We start from the raw sequence: 23,824 nt of genomic DNA, 5'->3' as shown, positions 1-23,824 counted from the left end.
AGATAGGTATGAGATCATAAATAATAGATACACAAAGGGTACCATATTAAAATAATCCATAGATAATAGATATACATAAGGTAATCGTAAACATTCATAAATCAGAGATATATAGTACATCATGAACAAGTGGCATTGCATAGTTATTATCTATGGCCTAGAGGTTAGACCATTGTTTAGCATTCGAGAGGACGCTGGTTCGATTCTGGTACCGTCTACCTTGGTCCAAGTTTTTCTGTAGTTTCCTTGGAATGCATTTGTTTACGAGGCCACTAATTCAAGATGATGGTAAAACTTCTATATTTTCCTTTCGTCTAATGTATTTCAGTGGGGTACAATTAGAACGAGGGTAACAGTAATTTTTCCATTCTGAAAAATGGCCGTGTATACAACTGAGCTAATAAGATAAACGGACCGCCACCAGTACAATGCCATCTCTTTTTTCTTTATAGAGTTTCTGAATCATTTCATTTATAGTTAAATTAGACTTCTATACTATCTTCTGTTATCATAGATTGTAGACGTTATAGATGTGATTTCTATGTTAACTAGTCTTTCTGCTTCTAGCCATTAGATGGCCTTAGGATGTATATTTTTTAAATTTTTCGGTCAAACTTTCTGTTAACACTATGTACCAATTTTGGTTTCACATTTATTATAAAGATTTAAATAACACTGTCTACACAGAAGCAACAATCTGAATAATAATTTGTGACGTTAAAAATTCATGTAAATTTATATTGTTTATTTTTAACAAGTTAATACTCTACTTAATCATAAATACGCCTCATATTTCTTTATTGAAATAATAATAACACATACCTAAAAATAAAGATTAAACTATCACATTTTTTATGCATTCCTCATTCCAATTTTTTGGTAAGACGGGATCTAATACTTTTACAAGATTACTTAATTCACAAGAGCTTTGGCATCCAGGAATAGACATTTCATTAAAATCGTCATTCACATTTTTCTTATACAAAACCTGTAAAATAATGTTCATTTTTCAAATTATTTAAATAAAGCAACAGCACTCACTTTAACTTCGCGTTCCTTATGTAGTTCAAAAATGATCGTTGCTGCAAATTCTGGTTTGAGAAGTTCATCTAAACCCAATGAACGCATAACATTTACAACAGTTAAATCGTGTCCAGAGAATAATATTAGTTTATTTGTAGTATTGTTTTCTACTTTTTGCAGCATATTGTCTGTAACATTCTTCAAGAAAACTCCTAAAATAAAGTAAGGAACAATTTTGCACTGAATGATAACTTTCTTTCGGGTTTGTTGGTTGTGGTCTAACGGCTAGTTGATTGCCTGATGTTTTGTCAACGCCTAAGTTGACATCTTCAGAGATTTAGAAGGTGTTTTCTATCTCATGTAGTTCTTTTCTTGGATGCTAGCAATCGACAGCAACCAAGAAAAGAAGTAACGCAATCAATAGTCATTAAACCACGGCTCACAAACTCGAAAAAAAAATATCATTTAGTGCATAAAACCTAACAGAATTTCAAGAAACAATTTTTATTAACAAAACAAATAAGCAACGCGTTATTCAAAAAGTTAAATCGATAGAATGATAGGACTTTTCCATTATTTTTAAGCGCTTCTATTAGTTTCATCAATCATATTACACGATTGACTGATAAAAATTGAAGAAATGATTTCTATTATTTTATTGTCCTTATATGTTTCCCTTAATAAATATCGGATTCTAAACATACCTCCAGACAGTCTCTTTAATAGTGGCGTATATGAGTATAAAGCTAAGGATTCTGCTGTAAGTGTTTTCATTGGTTCAGGATAATATCTTTTCGTCCAATTAGGCAATGTTAAATTATTTAAATCTTCTATTTCTAACGTACTGTATAAAAACTCGATGTCTCCAATGGTTTTAATTTCACTGCCTGTGTGTTCTGTAAGATACCGATAGATATCTGGATATTTTTTAATGCTCTCGTTTAATCTAACAGCTGAAATCTCATTAAAGGCTTCCTTATATTTTTTACAGGGCTGTTTCATGGCTATTATCTATAGTAGTAGTAAATTAACAATCTTTTTAACTAGATATATTTAAATAATTATTACGTTATCTAGGTTTCTAGGATTGTAATGTACAGGTATAGGTTGCCATAAAAGATCAGGATTCCAAATTTGCTGCCCCACTGGTGGGTACAACCCGGCCAATAACAGTTCAGCACTTATAAGACACCTATCTGAGTAACTGCTGTAAGTTAAGACCTCTTCAGGCAAATAATACTCAGGCAGATAATCAGAATAACGTTCTCGAAGTTGTTGTCCTAGTGTATACATTTGCATTTTACCACGCTATTAAAAATATACAGTTAATCAATTTATCCTTTGTTACTCAAACATAAATAACAAAAAAATTTGTTTACTATTTGAATTTTATTTTTTAGTCTTCAAAATAGTTGCTGTGCCACGTTTTTATTTATTTAACCAAAAACTACATTATATAAGCAAAAATTATAGTTTATAAGAATCTTTAAATTTAACTTTATTTACAAAAATCAATATAATCTTAAATAACTTGCTAAGGTCTTGTATTCCTATAGGTACCTAACAATTAGGGCAATATAAATCATACTGATCAAATTAGTTTAGGATTATTTACTTAAACTTTGTAACATTTTATAATTGTAAATAATGTAAAAAGTCATACGTTAGTTAAGAATCCTAATCCCCCTGGCCAATCATAATTCTTGTAGGGATCATTGTTATAAGTTTCTGTCGGTGATCGTTCCCCATGCCTAAACAACTGATTATAGGATTAATTTGTATTATTGTGTATATCGTATATTGATTTTAAATACTTACAATTTGTAAAAGGCTTAAGTTACCGTTAATCTTCTTATTTTGCCCTACGCTCATAAAAGAAACCAAAAAGAATAAAGTGATTGTGTTCATATTAAATACTTGCAATTGTTAATATTAGATTGGAACAATAATTAAAAAAAGTTTAACACAATTTTTAAGATATATTCACTGCATGGATATTGTTATTGTCGATACCCATGATTACCGAATCTCACTTTCTGCTTTTTACATTATATTTCATTTCTTTTTAAGAGTTTTTCCTGAGCTAATAAGATAAACGGACCGCCACCAGTACAATGCCATCTCTTTTTTCTTTATAGAGTTTCATTATTATTATTATTATGGTAATAATAATACATTAATCGTACAATAATCATAAAATTATCTGCCTAATTATAAATCTTAACGCTTACAACGCCTTGTTAGTGTTCTTTTTACATATTCATTTTTTTTTTAATTTATGTTCATAAAAACTTTCATCAGAGTTTACAGATTTGCTGGTAAATTTTAGATTTTTAAAAAACTATAACATTTATTGCAACACTTTTAAAAAAGATATTTATATTGAAAAACAAAATATCAGAAAAAACGCAGTGTGGCAACGCTGCTGGTTAGCTATTATTATGATCGTTAGCAAATGATGACATTATTGTTCGTTTATTTTGTTGCTATACTAAGTGATGCTAGTTGACCAGTTAACGCCTCTTGTTTTAATTTTTAAAGATTATTTGTAAGGATAATACGACTGTATGTGATGTACATTTACGGTTTATAAATAAGATTCCAAGTACATATGTACATACATTGCAGTTTAAAGAAGCTCTAATAATTCTTAACATACAAAAATGACTGTTGACTTTAATGATTATTTCTGGGTAAGACTAACATGAAAATTTGCCTTTAAATTTGTAAAATAAATTGTGGATGTTCTCTTGTACTGTTTTTTTATATACTTGTGTAATAAAAATATTTATTTTAATGTACATAGATCTATTCTGACATGGAATCTTACTTTCAGGGTGAGAAAAATAATGGATTTGATGTTTTATACCATAACATGAAATATGGTTTAGTGGCTAGTAAAGAACTTGCGGATTTCTTTAGGGAAAGGTGAACTTTTTACTTTTGTAATATTTATAAATTTACTCGGTATTTTCTAATCAAAAGGTCAAACATTGAAGAAAATAATTCAAAATTATTTAACAAGTTAGCAAAACAAGCAGGTAGTTCATGCATGCATGGTACATTTGCTCCTTTGTGGCAAGTATTGAAAACATCATCAGAAAAACTATCAAGTGTTCACCTAGAAACTGTACATACAGTAACTGAGCTAGTGAAAGAAATAAATAAATATGCTGAAGATTTACATAAAAAACACAAAGCAGTAAGTTTGATGAACATTTCATTAAGATATTTCATGTTTGATTACTTTTATGAATTTAATGAAAGGTAAAGGAAGATGAATCTGGAACATTGGAGGCTGTTCAAGCTATTCAAAATACAACGTTATTAGTACAAAAAGCAAAAGATGTGTATTCTCAACGTGGCATAGAATTAGAAAGATTAAGGAAAGAAAATACATCTTCTAAAGAAATTGAAAAAGCAGAGGCAAAACTAAAGAAAGCACAAGAAGATTATAGACTTTATATTGAAAAATATAATTCAGTAAAGGAAGACTTTGAACAAAAGATGTCAGTAACTTGTAATCATTTTCAAGATTTAGAAGTAGCACATCTTACACAAATGAAGGAATTCCTTAATTCTTATTCTCAAGTTGTTCAATGGACTCATGAAAAAATTGGGCAAGTGCACGTTGAGTTTAAAAGACAATGTTTAGAACTAACAGTGGATCGTTTGTTAGAGCAGTTTGTACTAAGCAAGTATACAGGATTAGAAAAGCCAGGTAATTTAAAATTTTATTCTGCTTTTAACTGCTATTACTTCTTGAAGGTATGTTTTATTTTATATGTAAATAAAACCAGCAGGAAACTACCTTTAGATGGGAATCCCATCATAGGACATATCCAATTAAGTAGTATTATTTCTAAATGAAATGTATATGGTTTTTGTTAAGGTTTGGTTGATATGGTGGAACCAGTGTCATCTCCAACTCAAGAAGGGAGTACTAACGAGACGACGAAGCCTTCGAAACGAGAAGGTAATCAGCATGAAAGCGGCATTCTAATGGCTCAAGCTATGCCAACACATGCCAAAACATCCCGCCGTACAACCTCCCTCCTAAATTTGTTCATGTCTAATTCTCAGGGTACGTGATACTAAGATGCTTTTTGTAGCTGCTTTTAACCCGGGCTTGGGGCCACATTTCAGGATTACGAGAAGGCCGAACAGGGCCCTGCAGTGCTCCATCCAGCCCTACGAATCCCACTGAAAACCAGCAGTTATCTAACCGCGTACAACGAGGATCCAAGTGTAATAATTCTCTCTTAAGCTGTATGGTGCATGTTGCGGTGGCATCGGCTCTTTGTAGACCCATTTTAATTTGTTACATTTTCCATTCCCTACTGTTTTTATACACATTTCTACATAATTTTTATCACGATCATTTAGTTAGGTAACTAGTTATTGGCTCATTGCACTTTAATGTACTCTTTTTTCTTCTGTTATTTGGTGTTCCTTAGTGTTTTATTCCTTATGTCTTCATTTTTTTCTGTTTCTATTATTAATAGATATCAGTAGTTGTGTACTAATGAAATCTTATTTTGAAAATTAGTCGGATCCATTATCAAAACGTAGCTTTTATTTCACATTATCTACAACTGCAACGAAATTAATTAATACAATAACAAATAAGTGCCAATGCACTATTAAAGGCAAAATGTTTTATTTCTGAATTCTGATAAACGGCCGTTCAGTATCTTCTAGTTTACATGTAGTAATATTTCCTTGTTTCTGAGTAAGTGATCTCTGTAATATTTTGACAATCGTCGTATGAAGGATCTTCAAATAGATGTCCCGTGTGAGTGTTTCTCGTGTATGTAAATTAACAATTTTAATTTTCCTCATTATATGAATTTCCTATTGGCTGTGTTGGCACTTGCCATTAATGCACACTCATATATTCAGTAATATTTAATTTTTTATCGCTCCTCACCTATTCTGTTCCTTTCCGCTTTAGATGTATAATAATGTTACTATTTACTTTAAGCCGCCTTCAACTTTCCAATTACATATTTTATTCCTAATTATGATTTAACAGTTTTAATGTTTACAGTATATGGTATAAGAATAATTTATTTGATAGATAAATAATTATTCTTAAACTTTATATAATATAGTGTAATGTTTAAATTTCCTACCACTTCACCAGTGTTTGATTTATGTTGTAGGGTTTTTAAGGAGTAGGCGTGATAAAGCAAAACAGAAGAAAACCAAGAAAAAAAGAGAAAACTCGGACAATAAAGAAGAACGGTCTGACATGTAAGTTTTTTTTTATACTTTAAATTTAATGAATAAACAATCGTTTCTGTATCAAATAACGCTTTGCAAAAACACGAAATATAGAAATATATGTTCTGTATAATATAAAATATGTATGTATATAGTGAAGAGAAGGAAGAAGCGCCATCAAAAAAGGGTATAGAAAAACTAACAGAAGTAGACTCTGAGAAGTCGTCAGCACAAGCTGAAGAAGAAAGCAATACAATTCTCGAAAATCCTGTTCCTAATTGGATGAATGACAAGGGAAATTTTTATTCTAGTTCTGATTCCGATTCCGGTAACCCTATTTGACGTATTTGGTTTATTGCATTTAGATTAAATTAAAAATTGCAGAAGACGAAAGAGAACAAAAGATAAGAGTGGAAATAAAACCGTTAAATAATGGTGCTGCCCCAATGTCCGCATCAGTGGATGAACTTCGAGCAACAGTAGAAAATTTATATTTGTCACCGTCATCAAACATTAGACGTAATTCGAATAGTGACGAACAAAATGTTATAAAACGTTCACAATCAGTATCGCAGCAATTGGGAAAACCTACAAGCAGCGATTTGCTTGGCATTAATTTGTTTCAGAGTCAGAATGCATCAAATGCATCAACGCCTGGTAGTTCACATCCTTATGCTCCGCTGCAAAGTCCATCGCAACCCAATTTCAATTCTCCCACTTTTACTTCATCATCAAGATATTCTGGTATTTGTTTTTTATTCTTTTTTTTATTATTTTAAAAGCAACGAATGATAAACGTTTTGTAGATTTGAAAGATTTATTTAACGAGGGCGGAGGGGGCAGTGCAAGCGAAAGCCAACTTCAGTCTTCAAAAATTAGTCGTCATACACCTACACCAACTTCGGGCATTATTTCAATTCCTAGACCCCCGTCAAGGAGATCCGAGGCTAGTTCTAGAATACTTTCAACATCTTCAACCATTTCACGTGCCGATAGTTTAGGAAGTTTAGAGTTCCGAACTGCTGGTATATCGTCAGTAAATGTGTCTAGAGGTCCCTCTCCGCTAACCATTGGTATGGCTGATACTATTCCTCTCGCTGTAGCCTTTCATGAAATTATTCATTCATTCTTTAGAGGGAGCGACGAAACTAAGTGTGTAGACTTCTATTGTTTATTTATTCCTGTTATATGGAACATTTTACACGGGTTCTTTTTTCTTAGGTGTCAAGTAAAGATGTCAGGTGAGATGATGCTGTCGTTTCCTGCAGGAATAGTTATTGTACTCGCAAACAATCCAAACCCAGCTAAACTTGCGTTTCAAGTTCGTAATACTCAAAAACTAAGTAATATTTTACCCAATAAAAAATTAGTTTCTTTGTAAGTATGCAATATTCATTTCAAAAATTTTATTTCATGTTTCTCGATTTTCTTTTGTAGAGATAACACTCAATCCAGCACAGACAATTTATATATAGAATTTAATATGCCTGCATTAAGTAGTTTACTGAAAAGCCAGTCAGAGCAGAACCCAAATGCTTCGTATTTTAATGTGGAAATTTTAAAATATCAAGTATTTCTTTAAATTTTGCTATAATGTTCAAACCATTAACATGTGATATATTTTAGATAAAGCCTAAGCCAGGTGCGAATTCCTGCCCATTTCAATTAGTGGCCTATTGGAAATGTGACCTTACACAGTCGAATCTTAAAATTGATTATAAATACAATTCTAGAGCTGTGAATTCTGCTCTACCACTTCTCAATTTAATGGTGGCGGTTCCTTTAAGTGGTGGCGTAAAAAATTTTCACACAAAACCTGTTGCACAGTGGTGAGTTTCTTTTTATAAAGTAAAATTGAATAAACTATATTTAAATTTAACTTTAAGGAATTCAGAACAAAGTTGTTTAATTTGGAAATTTGCGGAATTGTCACAACATTCGGAAAATAATGGAGTGGGGTCTCTACGAGCAAGAATTGAATTAGAGAAAGGGCCTGGAACACCTCCAGTAATTTCTGCACAGTTCAATTGTGAAGGAACTACACTCTCCGGTATAGATTTTCAATTAATAGGAACTGGTTATCGCCTCTCTTTAGTAAAACGAAGGTTTATTTCTGGCAAATATATTTGTAACAGCGATTCCAAGTTTAACTCTGAAAAATCTCCTTCTTCCAGTTTAGCTAACGCTGACTGCTAATAGTGTCGAATATTTCACTATTAATATTATTATTATTATTATATATGCAATATTTTTATATTTTATTGTACATACATGTTTACACACCCACATTTGTGTTAAATGCTTGATATATTATACATTAACCATTATAAATATTTATGCATTAAATTTATTTTTACCAACCTAGCAGGTTTTTATTTACTAAATTTACAAATTTGTAAAATAGATAAAAATGAAAATAAATGCAAAAAATGTAAATTCATATATTAATGTGCCCATCAGATCTTTTAATCATATTTAGTAAAAAAGAAGTTACAGCAAATAAAACTCAATCAGTACCACATCTACACAAACATAACAATAAATTATAACATGCACTCTTCAGTTGTAATTCATTCTGTCACCAAACTATTTTACAAAATTTATTACAATGAGACTTCGAGTGCTACACGAAGAAACTCTTCAAAACCAATTTGAATTTCCCCTTTACCTTCCACATCTCTCTGTCGAAAGGATTCTGTAAATCTTTGTAGTTGTACACAAAGAACCATAAATTGATCAACGTCTATATTGTTCTTCTTTTCTACATCAGCTCTAGTTATCAAGTATTTTACGAAATCAGGAGTGAATCTAAATCCCATTTGTTGCAGTGCTGTAAAATTAATTTAAATTTTAATAATTAACAAATAAACTAAAACTTATTTATTTAGTTTACCTTGTGATAATTCTTGTTCATCTATATGACCAGACTGATTTCTATCATAAGTACGAAACACCGATAACCATTGATTAATATATATATACAGTTGTCCGAATTCACTTTCATTAATTGTTCCATTCAAATCAGCATCAAACATATTAACCATTAACCGACAACAAGCATCTGAGAAGTGTTTGCCTTGGGCATTTACAAGTACAGACTTCAGCTCATCAGCATTTATTTTACCATCTCTATCTCTGTCTACTGTGTTAAACCAATTTGAAACTTCTGGTGGCATTCCTCCTGGGGTTGGAGTAAATGAAGGATAGGCTTGCATTTTCTAAAACACATACATTACTGCAGATGTATTTTAAGGTTAAGTACTAAATAACAAAAAAACAACATAGTGTTACTTTTTTTCTCACGTCTACTTACAGTTAATGGTAAGTCATTAAAACTAAAACAATGCTTTAATATTATATTCAATATGTTTTTTATTTGATAAAATAAATTAGATGAATTAATTAAACTAGAATCACGTAAAACAGACGACTTGCCCCATAGATTACCATCATAGATAATAGATCATAAATAATAGATACACAAAGGGTACCATATTAAAATAATCCATAGATAATAGATATACATAAGGTAATCGTAAACATTCATAAATCAGAGATATATAGTACATCATGAACAAGTGGCATTGCATAGTTATTATCTATGGCCTAGAGGTTAGACCATTGTTTAGCATTCGAGAGGACGCTGGTTCGATTCTGGTACCGTCTACCTTGGTCCAAGTTTTTCTGTAGTTTCCTTGGAATGCATTTGTTTACGAGGCCACTAATTCAAGATGATGGTAAAACTTCTATATTTTCCTTTCGTCTAATGTATTTCAGTGGGGTACAATTAGAACGAGGGTAACAGTAATTTTTCCATTCTGAAAAATGGCCGTGTATACAACTGAGCTAATAAGATAAACGGACCGCCACCAGTACAATGCCATCTCTTTTTTCTTTATAGAGTTTCTGAATCATTTCATTTATAGTTAAATTAGACTTCTATACTATCTTCTGTTATCATAGATTGTAGACGTTATAGATGTGATTTCTATGTTAACTAGTCTTTCTGCTTCTAGCCATTAGATGGCCTTAGGATGTATATTTTTTAAATTTTTCGGTCAAACTTTCTGTTAACACTATGTACCAATTTTGGTTTCACATTTATTATAAAGATTTAAATAACACTGTCTACACAGAAGCAACAATCTGAATAATAATTTGTGACGTTAAAAATTCATGTAAATTTATATTGTTTATTTTTAACAAGTTAATACTCTACTTAATCATAAATACGCCTCATATTTCTTTATTGAAATAATAATAACACATACCTAAAAATAAAGATTAAACTATCACATTTTTTATGCATTCCTCATTCCAATTTTTTGGTAAGACGGGATCTAATACTTTTACAAGATTACTTAATTCACAAGAGCTTTGGCATCCAGGAATAGACATTTCATTAAAATCGTCATTCACATTTTTCTTATACAAAACCTGTAAAATAATGTTCATTTTTCAAATTATTTAAATAAAGCAACAGCACTCACTTTAACTTCGCGTTCCTTATGTAGTTCAAAAATGATCGTTGCTGCAAATTCTGGTTTGAGAAGTTCATCTAAACCCAATGAACGCATAACATTTACAACAGTTAAATCGTGTCCAGAGAATAATATTAGTTTATTTGTAGTATTGTTTTCTACTTTTTGCAGCATATTGTCTGTAACATTCTTCAAGAAAACTCCTAAAATAAAGTAAGGAACAATTTTGCACTGAATGATAACTTTCTTTCGGGTTTGTTGGTTGTGGTCTAACGGCTAGTTGATTGCCTGATGTTTTGTCAACGCCTAAGTTGACATCTTCAGAGATTTAGAAGGTGTTTTCTATCTCATGTAGTTCTTTTCTTGGATGCTAGCAATCGACAGCAACCAAGAAAAGAAGTAACGCAATCAATAGTCATTAAACCACGGCTCACAAACTCGAAAAAAAAATATCATTTAGTGCATAAAACCTAACAGAATTTCAAGAAACAATTTTTATTAACAAAACAAATAAGCAACGCGTTATTCAAAAAGTTAAATCGATAGAATGATAGGACTTTTCCATTATTTTTAAGCGCTTCTATTAGTTTCATCAATCATATTACACGATTGACTGATAAAAATTGAAGAAATGATTTCTATTATTTTATTGTCCTTATATGTTTCCCTTAATAAATATCGGATTCTAAACATACCTCCAGACAGTCTCTTTAATAGTGGCGTATATGAGTATAAAGCTAAGGATTCTGCTGTAAGTGTTTTCATTGGTTCAGGATAATATCTTTTCGTCCAATTAGGCAATGTTAAATTATTTAAATCTTCTATTTCTAACGTACTGTATAAAAACTCGATGTCTCCAATGGTTTTAATTTCACTGCCTGTGTGTTCTGTAAGATACCGATAGATATCTGGATATTTTTTAATGCTCTCGTTTAATCTAACAGCTGAAATCTCATTAAAGGCTTCCTTATATTTTTTACAGGGCTGTTTCATGGCTATTATCTATAGTAGTAGTAAATTAACAATCTTTTTAACTAGATATATTTAAATAATTATTACGTTATCTAGGTTTCTAGGATTGTAATGTACAGGTATAGGTTGCCATAAAAGATCAGGATTCCAAATTTGCTGCCCCACTGGTGGGTACAACCCGGCCAATAACAGTTCAGCACTTATAAGACACCTATCTGAGTAACTGCTGTAAGTTAAGACCTCTTCAGGCAAATAATACTCAGGCAGATAATCAGAATAACGTTCTCGAAGTTGTTGTCCTAGTGTATACATTTGCATTTTACCACGCTATTAAAAATATACAGTTAATCAATTTATCCTTTGTTACTCAAACATAAATAACAAAAAAATTTGTTTACTATTTGAATTTTATTTTTTAGTCTTCAAAATAGTTGCTGTGCCACGTTTTTATTTATTTAACCAAAAACTACATTATATAAGCAAAAATTATAGTTTATAAGAATCTTTAAATTTAACTTTATTTACAAAAATCAATATAATCTTAAATAACTTGCTAAGGTCTTGTATTCCTATAGGTACCTAACAATTAGGGCAATATAAATCATACTGATCAAATTAGTTTAGGATTATTTACTTAAACTTTGTAACATTTTATAATTGTAAATAATGTAAAAAGTCATACGTTAGTTAAGAATCCTAATCCCCCTGGCCAATCATAATTCTTGTAGGGATCATTGTTATAAGTTTCTGTCGGTGATCGTTCCCCATGCCTAAACAACTGATTATAGGATTAATTTGTATTATTGTGTATATCGTATATTGATTTTAAATACTTACAATTTGTAAAAGGCTTAAGTTACCGTTAATCTTCTTATTTTGCCCTACGCTCATAAAAGAAACCAAAAAGAATAAAGTGATTGTGTTCATATTAAATACTTGCAATTGTTAATATTAGATTGGAACAATAATTAAAAAAAGTTTAACACAATTTTTAAGATATATTCACTGCATGGATATTGTTATTGTCGATACCCATGATTACCGAATCTCACTTTCTGCTTTTTACATTATATTTCATTTCTTTTTAAGAGTTTTTCAGATTACTTGGTACTGCTTATATTTTACTAACAAAAATAACCGCCTATAACTTGTAATTGTAGTCCATAGACAATTGTAGTCAGTTAAAGTGTTCTAACCATAGATCAGAGATTACCACAGATGTTGTAACCATAGTTGAACCATAGTTCTAACTAGCAAAATCCTGCAGTTAAAATCATAGACAATTAAAATGTAGTTCCAGTGTCCTTTGCTCTATTGTGGCTTTTTCATCTGAGGTGCGCTCAGACATAACTCCATGAAAAATTGTGACGTGACCCCGTTTTGATCCTGTGTAATCCGTGAAATACTAACTTTTTCAAGACAGAGAAGAGCTTGCTATTATTAATAATTTATCATGAAACTTATTAGAAGTTATTTTTGATGATTATTCCGAGAGTAATGAAGATAAAGAGGTTAAATATTTACTAATATGTACCTACATTTTATAGCATTTGAAATGAGTTTATTTCAAAATTTGGCTCACAGAGCATGGATATTGTAGAGTTCCACGAGGAACAATTACTTAGGTTTCTGAGCCCATTTAATTGTTGGCCATCTTACGTATAACATTTCCAGTCTTTTTGAACGCTGTTAAGAAACTTACTTTAATGATGACATTTCTGAACGCACCCGTATTGATCATTGTATCTATGAAGGTAGTTATTTAAACTACCAGTAGTGTGTTTTACACTTTTAAAACATACTTACATAAAGGTTTTTCAAGAGTTTAAAATGTTACAAAGCATTCGAAAGTATTTTAAGTAGCTTTTAAACATGAACTACTTTTAATTGTTCGTATTCCTGTTAATAGTTTTGATTTAACGTTACAGATACTTCCTAAGTAGGTTTCTGAATTCCTTTGTTATAGTTAGAATGAACTTAATAATCAATTTACAATTTTTTGAATAAAACATAAAGGTTTGTAGAAATGCTTTCTTGTCTTTCTGTTTTATTAATGAAAACTATTTGAATTTAAAAAAATTGTTAACATTTATGTTTATTACATTTGTGTTGTATTTATATTTATCCTACTAATCTATGTACTTGTACATGTACAAAGCGACTATCGTATATATTTGTACGGTCGTGAAATACATGTTTTTTTTTTTATTTATTGTAGATTGACTATAAGCAGTATATTTTGTGTTTCAGCATTCTGAACAATTTGCCTATGAAAGAAAATCCTGTGTAAGCCATTACATGACGAATACCTCGGACTGTACTTCAGACTTAAAGAAAGGTAGGAAGTCATCGACACTGCATTGAATGGTAGGATTAATTTTTTTTTTCTTTTCTTTAAATTTAAAATTAATTTCTCTCTTATTAAACAAGCTGCAAATATCAAAATATAATAAGTATAATAAAATAAAATCCAAGAAAAATTATATAAATATGTATTAGGTAATAAACGCAGTTGCACTTATCAAAAATTACACACATAAATAGAACTATAACTAACATTAAATTATTTACTTAGAATGGATATTCTGTGACAATAATATAAATAGTAGATATAAGTTTAGCTTGAAAATTGCCTTGAACAAAAATCTGCATTTGTATTTGCAGTTCCATTTCTTGAGGTCCTTCTATTGGCTTAACTATTCCGATAATAGCTCTATTATAGTTTTTGGTCATTTTAAAATAGCTTTCATCAGCTTTTTTAACATGCCTGGGACACCTGATATTCCTGAGGTTCATGTTAAAATCTGCTGTTGAACTCGTCCAAGCAGGTCCTTTGATTTGGAAAAAATCGATCGTTCCTTTTGACGATATCGGCAAATTTGAGACAAAAGTGACGAAATGATACGAGTATTGTGTTGGCATTTGCAAGCAAGCATAATCGTTAATGTCGCAAACGTTCGAAGCTCTTCTACAATGACTGAAACAGAATCATTTAATCGTAAGTTGCTGTAAAAGGGAAATACAAGTAAATTAATGGTTTCACTTTTGCAATAAGCAGTATGAAAGCAGGTAGGGGAAGGGGTGGGGAAAGAAGAGCGAAATAGCGAAAAGCTTTCTCCGTAGAGGGAGAGACACTGAAACAAACAAAAATAATAAAAAAACAATTTTTAATATATAATTAGTATCTTGTAGCACGAAAGGGGGTAAGGAGTAGAAAAAACAACTACAAGCTAATAAAATGAGTTAATTGTAATACAAAAAAAAAAAATAAACTATGTAAAGTGAACGCATGTGGATGAGGGAGCTGTGAGGTAAAGCAGAGTTGAAGGGAGAAAAGGAGGGAAGCACCGTTGTTTATTTGTACTAGGTATTACTTCTCATTGATCTTATGTTTAATAGAATTATAAAAAATAAATCCTCACTACCTTTTGTGTTCAGGATCTTTAATATAATGCGATGGACATTTAATTGTTTGACATTTAAATCCGCCTCTAACATTAAAACAGATATCATCTGGATTTGGACACGGATTTTGCTCACACTCATCAATATCTGCAAAAATTATTCAAATTTGATTCGAACAAAGACGTCTATCGTTATAAAAAGTAACCTTGACATGTCCAACCATCAGCTCCTAATCTATAACCGTCAGGACATTTGCATGTGTAACTCCCCGGTATATTTTGGCAGGTTCCGACACATAACTTCCTATCGCTGAATTTCTCACATTCGTCGATATCAGAACACGTTCTAGAACAAACACAAAATATTTTTTTACTTGGTGTTTGAGATAAAAACGCCTTAATGTGTTAGAGAATATCGATTTTTTGGCATCACGGGATCAGCACCAGGCTGAAATAAATCTGTTCATCTGATACAATTTAACTAGTTGTTAACCATGTTACCATTGTGGACAACAAAGCTCTACTAGTTTTTTGATGATTTTATGCATATACATATAATTTGTTTTCTCACCTGTTATCACTATTTAGACTAAATCCCCTTTCACAAGCACACCTGTAGCTTCCCCATAAATTTATGCAGGTATGATGACATAAATTTGGCGTTTCGTTACATTCGTTTACATCTTCGCATCCATTTTCGATTTCTTTAAATCCTTGTTTGCATATACATTTGTATGAACCAACAGTATTTTGGCAAATTGCATTAGCTGAACAAATCTGTTACAGATTTTTTTTTAAGTTTTATAATTACCTACAAAAATTTTTTACTTACCCTCCCTCTATAAAATTCACATTCATCAATGTCCTCGCATTCATTTTGGTTATTTAGTTTGTGACCTCCTGGACATTGACAAAGGTAATAACCAGGACCATTTTTACAAATTTGACTTTTTTTACATTTATGTATACCCCTAGCACATTCGTTTATGTCTAAAGATTTTTTTTTATGATTTCATTCAGATTTTTTAAATAGATATATGTATACAAACCATCACATTCTGTTCCATCTTCATTTAATTCATATCCTGACCTACAGTGAATAGTTGGAATGCATTGGAAACCGTTTTGCAAGTTTATGCACTTTTCATTCTTCTTACAAGGTGAACTTTCACATTCGTCAATGTCTAGTAAATATTAAATTACTTTGTTTTCAGTAGAAGTAGGGATTAATAGTATAAAATTTCAATAAACCAAAAAATAGATAGGTATGTGCAAGTAGGTACAATCTGCGACGCCAAAAAAAGTGAATGGAGTCTGTAGCTGTTAGCAGTTACACTTCTTGGTGGGACAAACATAATTGGGATAATGACATTTTAAGTTACTTTGGCAATACAAATTTGTGAAACAACATTCGTGTTTAAGTCCACTTTTATAAGTTTAACATAACATTTCTGTATTTTTTATGCTAATAGAGAAAACATAATTCGGTGCAAACCCAAAATCCTAAACCCACGAAATAAGTTCACAAAAGTATTAGGTTTTGAACTCAATTTATATGACTGTTCGCTTTTAGTTCATGTCTCAATTATAACAACATATGTATAATGGAGTTAAGTAGGCATAAAGTTCTTAACTTACCTATACATTGTCCTTGCGCATTCATTTTATATCCAGGAAGACATTTTTTCATAGGTCGAATAGCAAATACTTCGTTCCTCGTAGGATTTCTATTAATTGGGACAGTAAATGTATTTATAATGGGTGGTTTGCTCAAAGATGAATCTCCAAAAAATTTTATGGGGAAAGAAGGAGGCACATTTGAAGATAAGGTGGTTCTTGCAGTAGTCGAGGTAGTAGGTGGAGCATGAGTACTACTAGTGGTATTAGGGGTAATAACTGTGTAAACTCTTGGATTCTGTATGCACCTGTAAGACCCTGGAATATTTCGGCATGCATATCTAGGACCTAAATTATGACAGTTATCTGTTTTTAAAGTGCATTCGTCATCGTCCTCACACAGCCCTATTGCGGTATTTAACGTGTACCCTGTCCCACATCCAGCCACCCTAGCGCAAAAGTATGATCCAATAGAGTTGTCACATCTTTGACCCTCTCCGCATTCGTTTTGGCCAGTTTGACATTCATTTATATCTGTAATAGTACTTAACGAGTAAAAACTTTTAAAACAAAGCTTACTTCTGCTTGTTATCAAGTAAAAAATTCCTTATCAATTGTATAAATAAAAAATAATTTGAATTAATTATTAAAAAAAAAATGGAACCTTAATTTATTACATTAAAAGTTGGAGTAGGATATTCTATAACTTAATAAGTATTAATGATTGCAAGGGGTAACTTGAAAATTAACACACATTCTTATTTGCCACGTTTCGTCAACTATTTATTGTTGACCTCTTCACGCGAAAGTAATATATAATAAATAGATGGATTAATGGCGTCAATAAATTAAAAACTATTTCACAACTATTTTAAACTTTTCGAAAAATAGAGTGGATTTAATACTAATGATTTATGAGAAAAAATACATAGCCAAATAATTAAGGAAAAACGCCTGGTTCCAATTATGATTTTAAAGCAATATATATACAGGGTGTCACACTGTGAACACTCGTTAGAATATTTCGGAAACTACTTTGATTTAAAATTTGAAAATTTGTACAATAGCGTTATTGGGTATGCTCTCCTTAATTAAAATAACGGCATCTATGTAGCATTTTCAGTTATACCGGAAGTTGATGTCAATTTCCGGTATAACCGGAAGTGCTACATAGATGCCGTTATTTTCATTGAGGAGAGCATACCCAATAACGCCATTGTACAAATTTAAAATCGAAGTAGCTTCCCAAATATTCTAATGGGTGGTCAACGTGATACACCCTGTAGATATGTATGATATATATGTGTGTATACGGAGTGACCCAAAAAGTACGCAATATGCTCATTACGGCTAAACTGAAAGTTTAATCGAAAAACTTTTCAAACAAAACTTGCTTCCTGTTTTAATACAAGATCGTGTGTGTTACTAAATTTGATTTACTACAAAGAATGTTCGAAAACAGAAAACATAAGGTTTCGTTTAAATTCCTATACAACGGTATCATCCATATAAAATACCACCCCTAAATGTGTAAAATGGGGATCGAATTCCACAAGGGAGAAAAAACTCACCTACACAAGCTCCTGTATATGGGTCTTCTTCAAATCCATTTTTACAAGTACATACAAAGCTTCCTGGTGTATTATAACAATCTTGATTACTATCACAGGCCTGACTATCTTGCAAACATTCATTTATATCTACAATAAATTTATTTGATTGCAAAATTACAATTAATTATTGACTTTAAATTCGTAATTTTGATTTAAATTTTGAAAAAACATTATTTATTTAAATTAACGCTTTTTCTTTTCATTTTAAATATAGGGAGTAACTATTGAGTTACGATAAATGATGTTGTTGATATTTATCTACATAAGTTCAAAATGTTTCAAAGATTCCAGGAAATAAAATTTCAGAAAATACCAAACAGACTACATTCAATGAAAGTGTTGTTTTACTTACCAAAACAATTTCCTTTTTCTAACGAATATTGGTAGCCTTCGGGACATTCGTAATGTTTAGGCGTGGAAGTGGAAGGTATTGGTTGATGTCGAGATGAAGGTTTAGTAAAAGTTTCTAAAGGTGTTGTAGGCTTCGGTGTAAAATAATGTGTGTTGTAAAACGGCTTGGTATTTGTTGGTTTTAAAGTGGTAGATGATGTTACTGTTACAGTTGAACTACTATCTTCTTTTAGGGATGTGCCTAATGTTGTAGTTTTACTTTTTGGTTTGCAGTCATGACCACCAGGTTCATTAACACATTCTTCATTTTCATCACAAACGTTCGGAATTTCGCTACACTCGTTTATATCTTCACATAACTGCGTAACTAAATTTTTCTTAAAGCCAGCGGGACATGCTCTCGTTGAAGATTTGTCTATGCACGTGTAATTTCCTTTACTGTTTAAGCAAAATTGTGTGTTTGGATCACAATTATTTTCCCCAGTTATACACTCGTCAATATCTAAAATCAAATAAAGTAAAAGAAATTGAATCTGTCCTAGGAATGTTGCGGATATTTGCATCCCCATCCGCCAAACATCCGCATTAATTTTGATATCCGCATTCGCAAGAATCAGTTGTGAAAACCTCGATAAGTAATTTATTGTTGGAAAGGGCAATGAAAAACGTGTACTTGCTGTACTTTCCTTGATCAATCAAAAAGACTCTACATGCAGATCACTCATGCAAATATTATTATTTATCTAAGGAATATTTAATATTCGACAAGTACAGTCGACTTTCGTTAATTCGAAACTCGAGGGACTCTCAAAATATTACGAATTATCGAGTGTTTGAAATATCAAATGGTTCGAAATTTTTGAGAGAAAATAACTAAAATATAACAAACCAATTCATGCGGAAGTGTGTGTCAAACTAATTATAACAAAAACAAAAGCTCGATGATACGATGATACATGTTTGAAATTGCCTCAAAATGTATGTGTGTACTTACAATCTTTCTGTCTCTTTCTTTCTGAAACTTTGAATTGTAGAGTGTTTGACGCCGATGAGTTCGACTTAACGCGTCATTTTGTTACATAGCAATGATTTTTTCGTTCGAATTACCAAGTGCATAATAATGTATTGATTTAGTTCGAAATATAAAGAGATTTTGTAGGGAATTTGTGATAACTTCGAATTATAGAAAGGTTTGAATTAACGAGAGTCGACTGTACCTAAATATATTATCATTCAAATTTAAATTCCATATCTTTCCCAAACATTACCAAGGAACAAAAAATCCAGCCTATGTTGGGTATAAGTTTAGTTGAGAGTATGAAACCATGGCTGGATTTTTGTCTGTTAGCAGTGTTTGGGGTCTATCTATTAAAAAAAAATTGGGTCCGTTTTGTTCAATTTCGATTACTAGATGTATGAAACTGGTAAATATCATTATAAACACGAGAATAAAATCATTGTAAAAGTTCCTAAACATTCAACATACCAGCACAATCTTGTATGGAGTCTTTGAATTGAAAACCTGGTGGGCAGCTGGGAAAGTTGCTTTCTTCGCATTTGTAAGATCCAATTGTATTAATGCAAACTGCAGAATCTGTACATACCAGCTGAAGTTCGCACTCGTCAATATCTAGAAGTAATTACTAGTCATTCCTAATTGGGTTCTTACTTTTTTTTTTTTAATTTAACTACCATCACAAACCATTTTTTCGCTATTGAACATGTATCCAGAGGGACATTTATCCAAGAAATCGGTTTTCTCTGACGGGTAAGTGCTGTTTGAATTCACACACTCATACTCGCCTTCCGTGTTGATGCAACGTTCGTCTGGTCTGCAATCGTGGATGCCCAAAGTGCACTCGTTAATATCTGAAAAGGTAAAAGAAAGGAAAAATGCACGAAAGTAATAGGCATGCCCCCAGTATATTTAATTTACCATTACATGACCTTCTATCCCCTGCCAGCTCAAAACCGTCATCACATAAACATTTTATTGCCACACCTGTATCCAAACATTCGTGTTCACAGGGATTATGAAGCGCACATCTAAAAATTAAAAATTTAATTAAACTCGGAAATAATTTGGCGTACTTTAGCATGTCACAAGTTTAATGTGTAAATTAATTGCAAATTTTGTTCTTGCACTTTTAAAAAACATAGAAAACTGGCCTGTTTTTAACGGTTACTTCCGCAGTTAATTTGCAGGATACCCCATCGGCCATTAAGGTGTATCCTTTATGACAATCACATCTGTAAGAATCTTTTTCTTTGATGCAGAGATGTGCGCATATTTCGGGAATATCACAAACCCCTTCCAACCCTAAAATCGGGACCGTTTGTGATAAAATAGTATCACTCATAAAAAATTCTAGACCTCTTACGTGGAAGACCAGGTGAATTTTCATCGAGATTTGATTCTGTTGTAGAAGATTGAGTTGTTACAATAGGAGTAGTGGATGTTGTAGTACTGCTAGTAGAAGTACTCTCTGTATTTGACTTTTTTTCGCAGCAACTCTTAAACGCGTCATTCATTAAAGGTTCTAAGCCAATATCAATATCACATGTTGATGTATCAACTGAAGACTCTAACCCTATCTTACATGAGTCACAGCAACCCTATAATTATATTTTAAATAAAAATATTTAAATAAAGTAACTTCAATTGTCACCCTTCTTTCATCAGAACCATCAGAATTGCAATTAGAGTTTTTACGAGCATCTTCTATGCCCAATTGACACTGCTTTTCCCTAGAAAATTTTACTAGACCGTTACCCTTATCCAAGTATATTGAAAGAATTTAAAAACTGTATTAGATTAGTCATTATCATACTTTTTATTAACTTTTAAAATTTTTAATAACAAATTAATAATGTTAATTACTGCGAAAAAGACTGCGGAAAATGAATGTATAAATATAAAAAGTATAGGGTTCCCTTGGACCTCATTAGTATGAACCCTAGGAATAAAATGACTATATTCTTTCTTCTTTCTTTTTTTCTTTTAAATTGATAAGGAAGTTATAAGTACATATGAGAAGGAAATATTGAAATATTGATATTTACTGGTGGATATCGGACTTTTTAGTTTTTCAGAAGAAAAGTACGTGAAAGAATATTTCACTAGACATTTAAGTCTATATATTTTAAACAAAAAACCTCTCGTGAATAGGGCCCTTGAAAAGAGCATAAGATTTTCGATTAAAATAATCTTTTTGCATTTTTTCGTCAAGATAACATTTCGTTAGGTATTTATTAGCTTTAAAAGTTAGGAATATTTTTACGATTCATTTTTTATGGGAAATTAAAAAATCGATTGGATCACCAAAAAGTATAAAGAATTTTTAAAATTTAATTCTTCAATAATCTCGCTTTTAACGCAGACAATTAAAACTCATTTGTCGGCGGTTACTTATTCAATACTTTTCCATGGGCTAGACCTATGAGGTTGTGAATTACCTCTACATGGTATTAATCGTTTACTTAAGTCGATTTGTGTTATAGATTACAGTTTCGTTAGCGTGTTAAAAAACTTTTACTTAATACAGTAAAAAGAGAAGCCCTCGGTGAAATTTGGGGGGAGCGAGATGTGTTGAATTTTAAAAAAATAAAAAAAAAATTAAATCGCTCTAACTTTAACGTAAGTGGTTGTTTCATCGTACCTGTATTGTTTTTTACAACAACTTTTTACAGAACTTAGACAGAATTTTTCTTCGTCTTTCGTAACACCAGCTATAGGTGGTTGAAAAGTATCACACACTAATCCAGATTCTGCATAGTTTTTACCCAATCCACAGCAGTGTTTTATGGTTTCTAATTTAGAAGCTGCAAAAATATAATAAACATCCTGTTAAGCCCCTTCTTATTTAAATTTAAATAAAAATGGAGGGACTCACTTTCAATGTACTACAACATACTTTTCTTTAAGGTATATGAACATAATCAAAGTGAAATTATTGATTAGTACTGTCTACTAGTCTCTGTTTTGTCCTTGTCTATTTGTTACTACACAATCTATTACAAATTAATTTATTTTTAAAGCAGCAATATGCATTAAGAACTTTCCGCGAAAAATGATAAATTACTCTTATTAATAGAAAACATTTCTCGAAAACCTTTTACTTGTATTTTATTTACAAATACTTATTTAATTTCTTATCTAACAGCAAATTAATTTTGCAAGTTTTCCATACACATATTGATGCATTTAACCCATCAACATATTTTGATGTCAGTGATATATCAAAATAGTGCAAAAAATATAAATCAGAAAGAAAAATTGCTTATTTATAATGCTGTTTTACATTCATATACATATCTACGTATTATACGCTGTTATGTTGTTACATTAATTTTCACAAAAAATTAAAATGCAAAAAGAGTAGAATTTAAAACATACTTATCCGGAACAAAAACAAATGAGTATTTCGTAACATGCAAAAATGACCTTACCAAAAATCTATTGTATGTAAAATTTAAATAAACTAAAATATTCGTTTGAATATTCGCAAATAGATAATCAAACAGACTATAATAATAGCACAATTTTTCAAAAGGCTGCAAATTGAAGATTTCAATTTTTTGTTTTTATCTTTTACTTATTAATTATATTCGAAATCGTAATATTAAATTGTTACTAGGTGTACCCGTGTGAATAAATCGCACTATATTCTTTTTTTAAATCATGGTACATAATAGTACTAGTAGATGACACCATAGTGAGGAAATTCAATAGCAATAAATAAATTTAATAAAATACAATTTAATATCTAATATCTAAGTATTTTCAACTCAGTAGAACAAAATTAGCGTAAGTGATATCAAATTTACATAGAGATTTAATTAGATAAAGGATTTAAATAATAATAAATACCTTTATAATATCTATGTATATAATAACAAAAAATGCAACATTTTTGCCAAATTCGAATAATATAATACATATAAAAGGAGAGCGTCGCGTGGAAATAATAAAATAACTAAAAAAGACTTAGCCCAATAACTGAGCTGAACGAAACATGTGTCCGCAGTATTTAAATAGTTATGGTTATTGGGGTAAGTCCTTTTTAATTATTTTATTACAAATAATATAATTTTTAAATTTTTGAACTTCAAAATTAATTATACATCTTTGACCCTC

At 31.0% G+C, this 23,824-nt stretch overlaps 6 protein-coding genes across 10 annotated transcripts in view; 2 read left to right on the top strand and 4 right to left on the bottom strand.

Annotated features, from left to right (window-relative positions):
• Nucleotides 1-751: 751 nt before the first annotated feature.
• On the bottom strand, nucleotides 752-2,847 carry LOC112904573 (venom acid phosphatase Acph-1-like). Its single transcript, XM_025974855.1, has 6 exons — nucleotides 2,842-2,847; nucleotides 2,687-2,774; nucleotides 2,092-2,331; nucleotides 1,728-2,034; nucleotides 1,042-1,235; nucleotides 752-988 (listed from the first exon to the last, which is right to left on the bottom strand). The coding sequence occupies exons 3-6, from the start codon at nucleotides 2,320-2,322 to the stop codon at nucleotides 836-838; spliced, it is 885 nt and encodes a 294-aa protein (XP_025830640.1). The 5' UTR covers nucleotides 2,323-2,331; nucleotides 2,687-2,774; nucleotides 2,842-2,847; the 3' UTR covers nucleotides 752-835.
• A 624-nt stretch (nucleotides 2,848-3,471) lies between these two features.
• LOC108740631 (F-BAR domain only protein 2) lies at nucleotides 3,472-8,612 on the top strand. Of its 4 annotated transcripts, none has more exons than XM_018475000.2 (14): nucleotides 3,473-3,716; nucleotides 3,860-3,951; nucleotides 4,009-4,225; nucleotides 4,291-4,744; nucleotides 4,916-5,107; nucleotides 5,170-5,271; nucleotides 6,189-6,279; nucleotides 6,405-6,577; nucleotides 6,634-6,993; nucleotides 7,056-7,401; nucleotides 7,471-7,626; nucleotides 7,687-7,819; nucleotides 7,876-8,078; nucleotides 8,136-8,612. In XM_018475000.2, the coding sequence occupies exons 1-14, from the start codon at nucleotides 3,687-3,689 to the stop codon at nucleotides 8,443-8,445; spliced, it is 2,859 nt and encodes a 952-aa protein (XP_018330502.1). In that variant the 5' UTR covers nucleotides 3,473-3,686; the 3' UTR covers nucleotides 8,446-8,612. The 4 variants fall into 4 exon arrangements, with proteins under 4 accessions (XP_025830628.1, XP_018330502.1, XP_018330504.1 ...); XM_018475002.2 differs by having other exon boundaries at nucleotides 8,144-8,235; XM_025974843.1 differs by having other exon boundaries at nucleotides 3,472-3,716; nucleotides 7,056-7,626.
• Nucleotides 8,613-8,674: 62 nt separating this feature from the next.
• On the bottom strand, nucleotides 8,675-9,707 carry LOC108740635 (peflin). 2 transcript variants are annotated; one of them, XM_018475009.2, is made up of 3 exons: nucleotides 9,563-9,707; nucleotides 9,143-9,484; nucleotides 8,675-9,079 (listed from the first exon to the last, which is right to left on the bottom strand). In XM_018475009.2, exons 2-3 carry the CDS (start codon nucleotides 9,462-9,464, stop codon nucleotides 8,853-8,855), a joined length of 549 nt encoding a protein of 182 aa, XP_018330511.1. In that variant the 5' UTR covers nucleotides 9,465-9,484; nucleotides 9,563-9,707; the 3' UTR covers nucleotides 8,675-8,852. The 2 variants fall into 2 exon arrangements, with proteins under 2 accessions (XP_018330511.1, XP_018330510.1); XM_018475008.2 differs by having other exon boundaries at nucleotides 9,143-9,467; nucleotides 9,563-9,706.
• Nucleotides 9,708-10,450: 743 nt separating this feature from the next.
• LOC108740634 (venom acid phosphatase Acph-1) lies at nucleotides 10,451-12,879 on the bottom strand. The gene is made up of 6 exons (XM_018475007.2): nucleotides 12,540-12,879; nucleotides 12,385-12,480; nucleotides 11,790-12,029; nucleotides 11,426-11,732; nucleotides 10,740-10,933; nucleotides 10,451-10,686 (listed from the first exon to the last, which is right to left on the bottom strand). Exons 1-6 carry the CDS (start codon nucleotides 12,627-12,629, stop codon nucleotides 10,534-10,536), a joined length of 1,080 nt encoding a protein of 359 aa, XP_018330509.1. The 5' UTR covers nucleotides 12,630-12,879; the 3' UTR covers nucleotides 10,451-10,533.
• Nucleotides 12,880-13,599: 720 nt separating this feature from the next.
• LOC108740632 (catenin alpha) overlaps nucleotides 13,600-23,824 on the top strand; it is a 17,426-nt gene continuing 7,201 nt past the window's right edge. Inside the window, exons 1-2 of the mRNA XM_025974849.1 lie at nucleotides 13,600-13,718; nucleotides 13,953-14,040. The gene's annotated coding sequence lies outside the window, so the exon portion shown is untranslated. The remainder of the gene's footprint in view (nucleotides 13,719-13,952; nucleotides 14,041-23,824) is intronic.
• The window catches only part of LOC108740624 (fibrillin-2), a 10,386-nt gene continuing 740 nt past the window's right edge, over nucleotides 14,179-23,824 (bottom strand). Inside the window, exons 2-17 of the mRNA XM_025974842.1 lie at nucleotides 22,347-22,509; nucleotides 21,357-21,435; nucleotides 21,069-21,303; nucleotides 20,857-21,007; nucleotides 20,624-20,733; nucleotides 20,380-20,556; nucleotides 20,174-20,317; nucleotides 18,689-19,189; nucleotides 18,295-18,423; nucleotides 16,745-17,257; nucleotides 16,156-16,290; nucleotides 15,939-16,096; nucleotides 15,678-15,883; nucleotides 15,313-15,452; nucleotides 15,128-15,254; nucleotides 14,179-14,679 (exon numbers count right to left, since the gene is read on the bottom strand). Coding sequence (XP_025830627.1) covers nucleotides 14,274-14,679; nucleotides 15,128-15,254; nucleotides 15,313-15,452; nucleotides 15,678-15,883; nucleotides 15,939-16,096; nucleotides 16,156-16,290; nucleotides 16,745-17,257; nucleotides 18,295-18,423; nucleotides 18,689-19,189; nucleotides 20,174-20,317; nucleotides 20,380-20,556; nucleotides 20,624-20,733; nucleotides 20,857-21,007; nucleotides 21,069-21,303; nucleotides 21,357-21,435; nucleotides 22,347-22,509 — 3,374 coding nt within the window. The 3' untranslated portion in view covers nucleotides 14,179-14,273. The remainder of the gene's footprint in view (nucleotides 14,680-15,127; nucleotides 15,255-15,312; nucleotides 15,453-15,677; nucleotides 15,884-15,938; nucleotides 16,097-16,155; nucleotides 16,291-16,744; nucleotides 17,258-18,294; nucleotides 18,424-18,688; nucleotides 19,190-20,173; nucleotides 20,318-20,379; nucleotides 20,557-20,623; nucleotides 20,734-20,856; nucleotides 21,008-21,068; nucleotides 21,304-21,356; nucleotides 21,436-22,346; nucleotides 22,510-23,824) is intronic.

This window comes from Agrilus planipennis, unplaced genomic scaffold (genome assembly GCF_000699045.2).
Source record: "Agrilus planipennis isolate EAB-ADULT unplaced genomic scaffold, Apla_2.0 scaffold243, whole genome shotgun sequence".
Classification (NCBI taxonomy): Eukaryota; Metazoa; Arthropoda; class Insecta; order Coleoptera; family Buprestidae; genus Agrilus; species Agrilus planipennis.
Note: the sequence above shows the minus strand (reverse complement) of the source record. Positions and strands in the feature narration are given on the sequence as shown.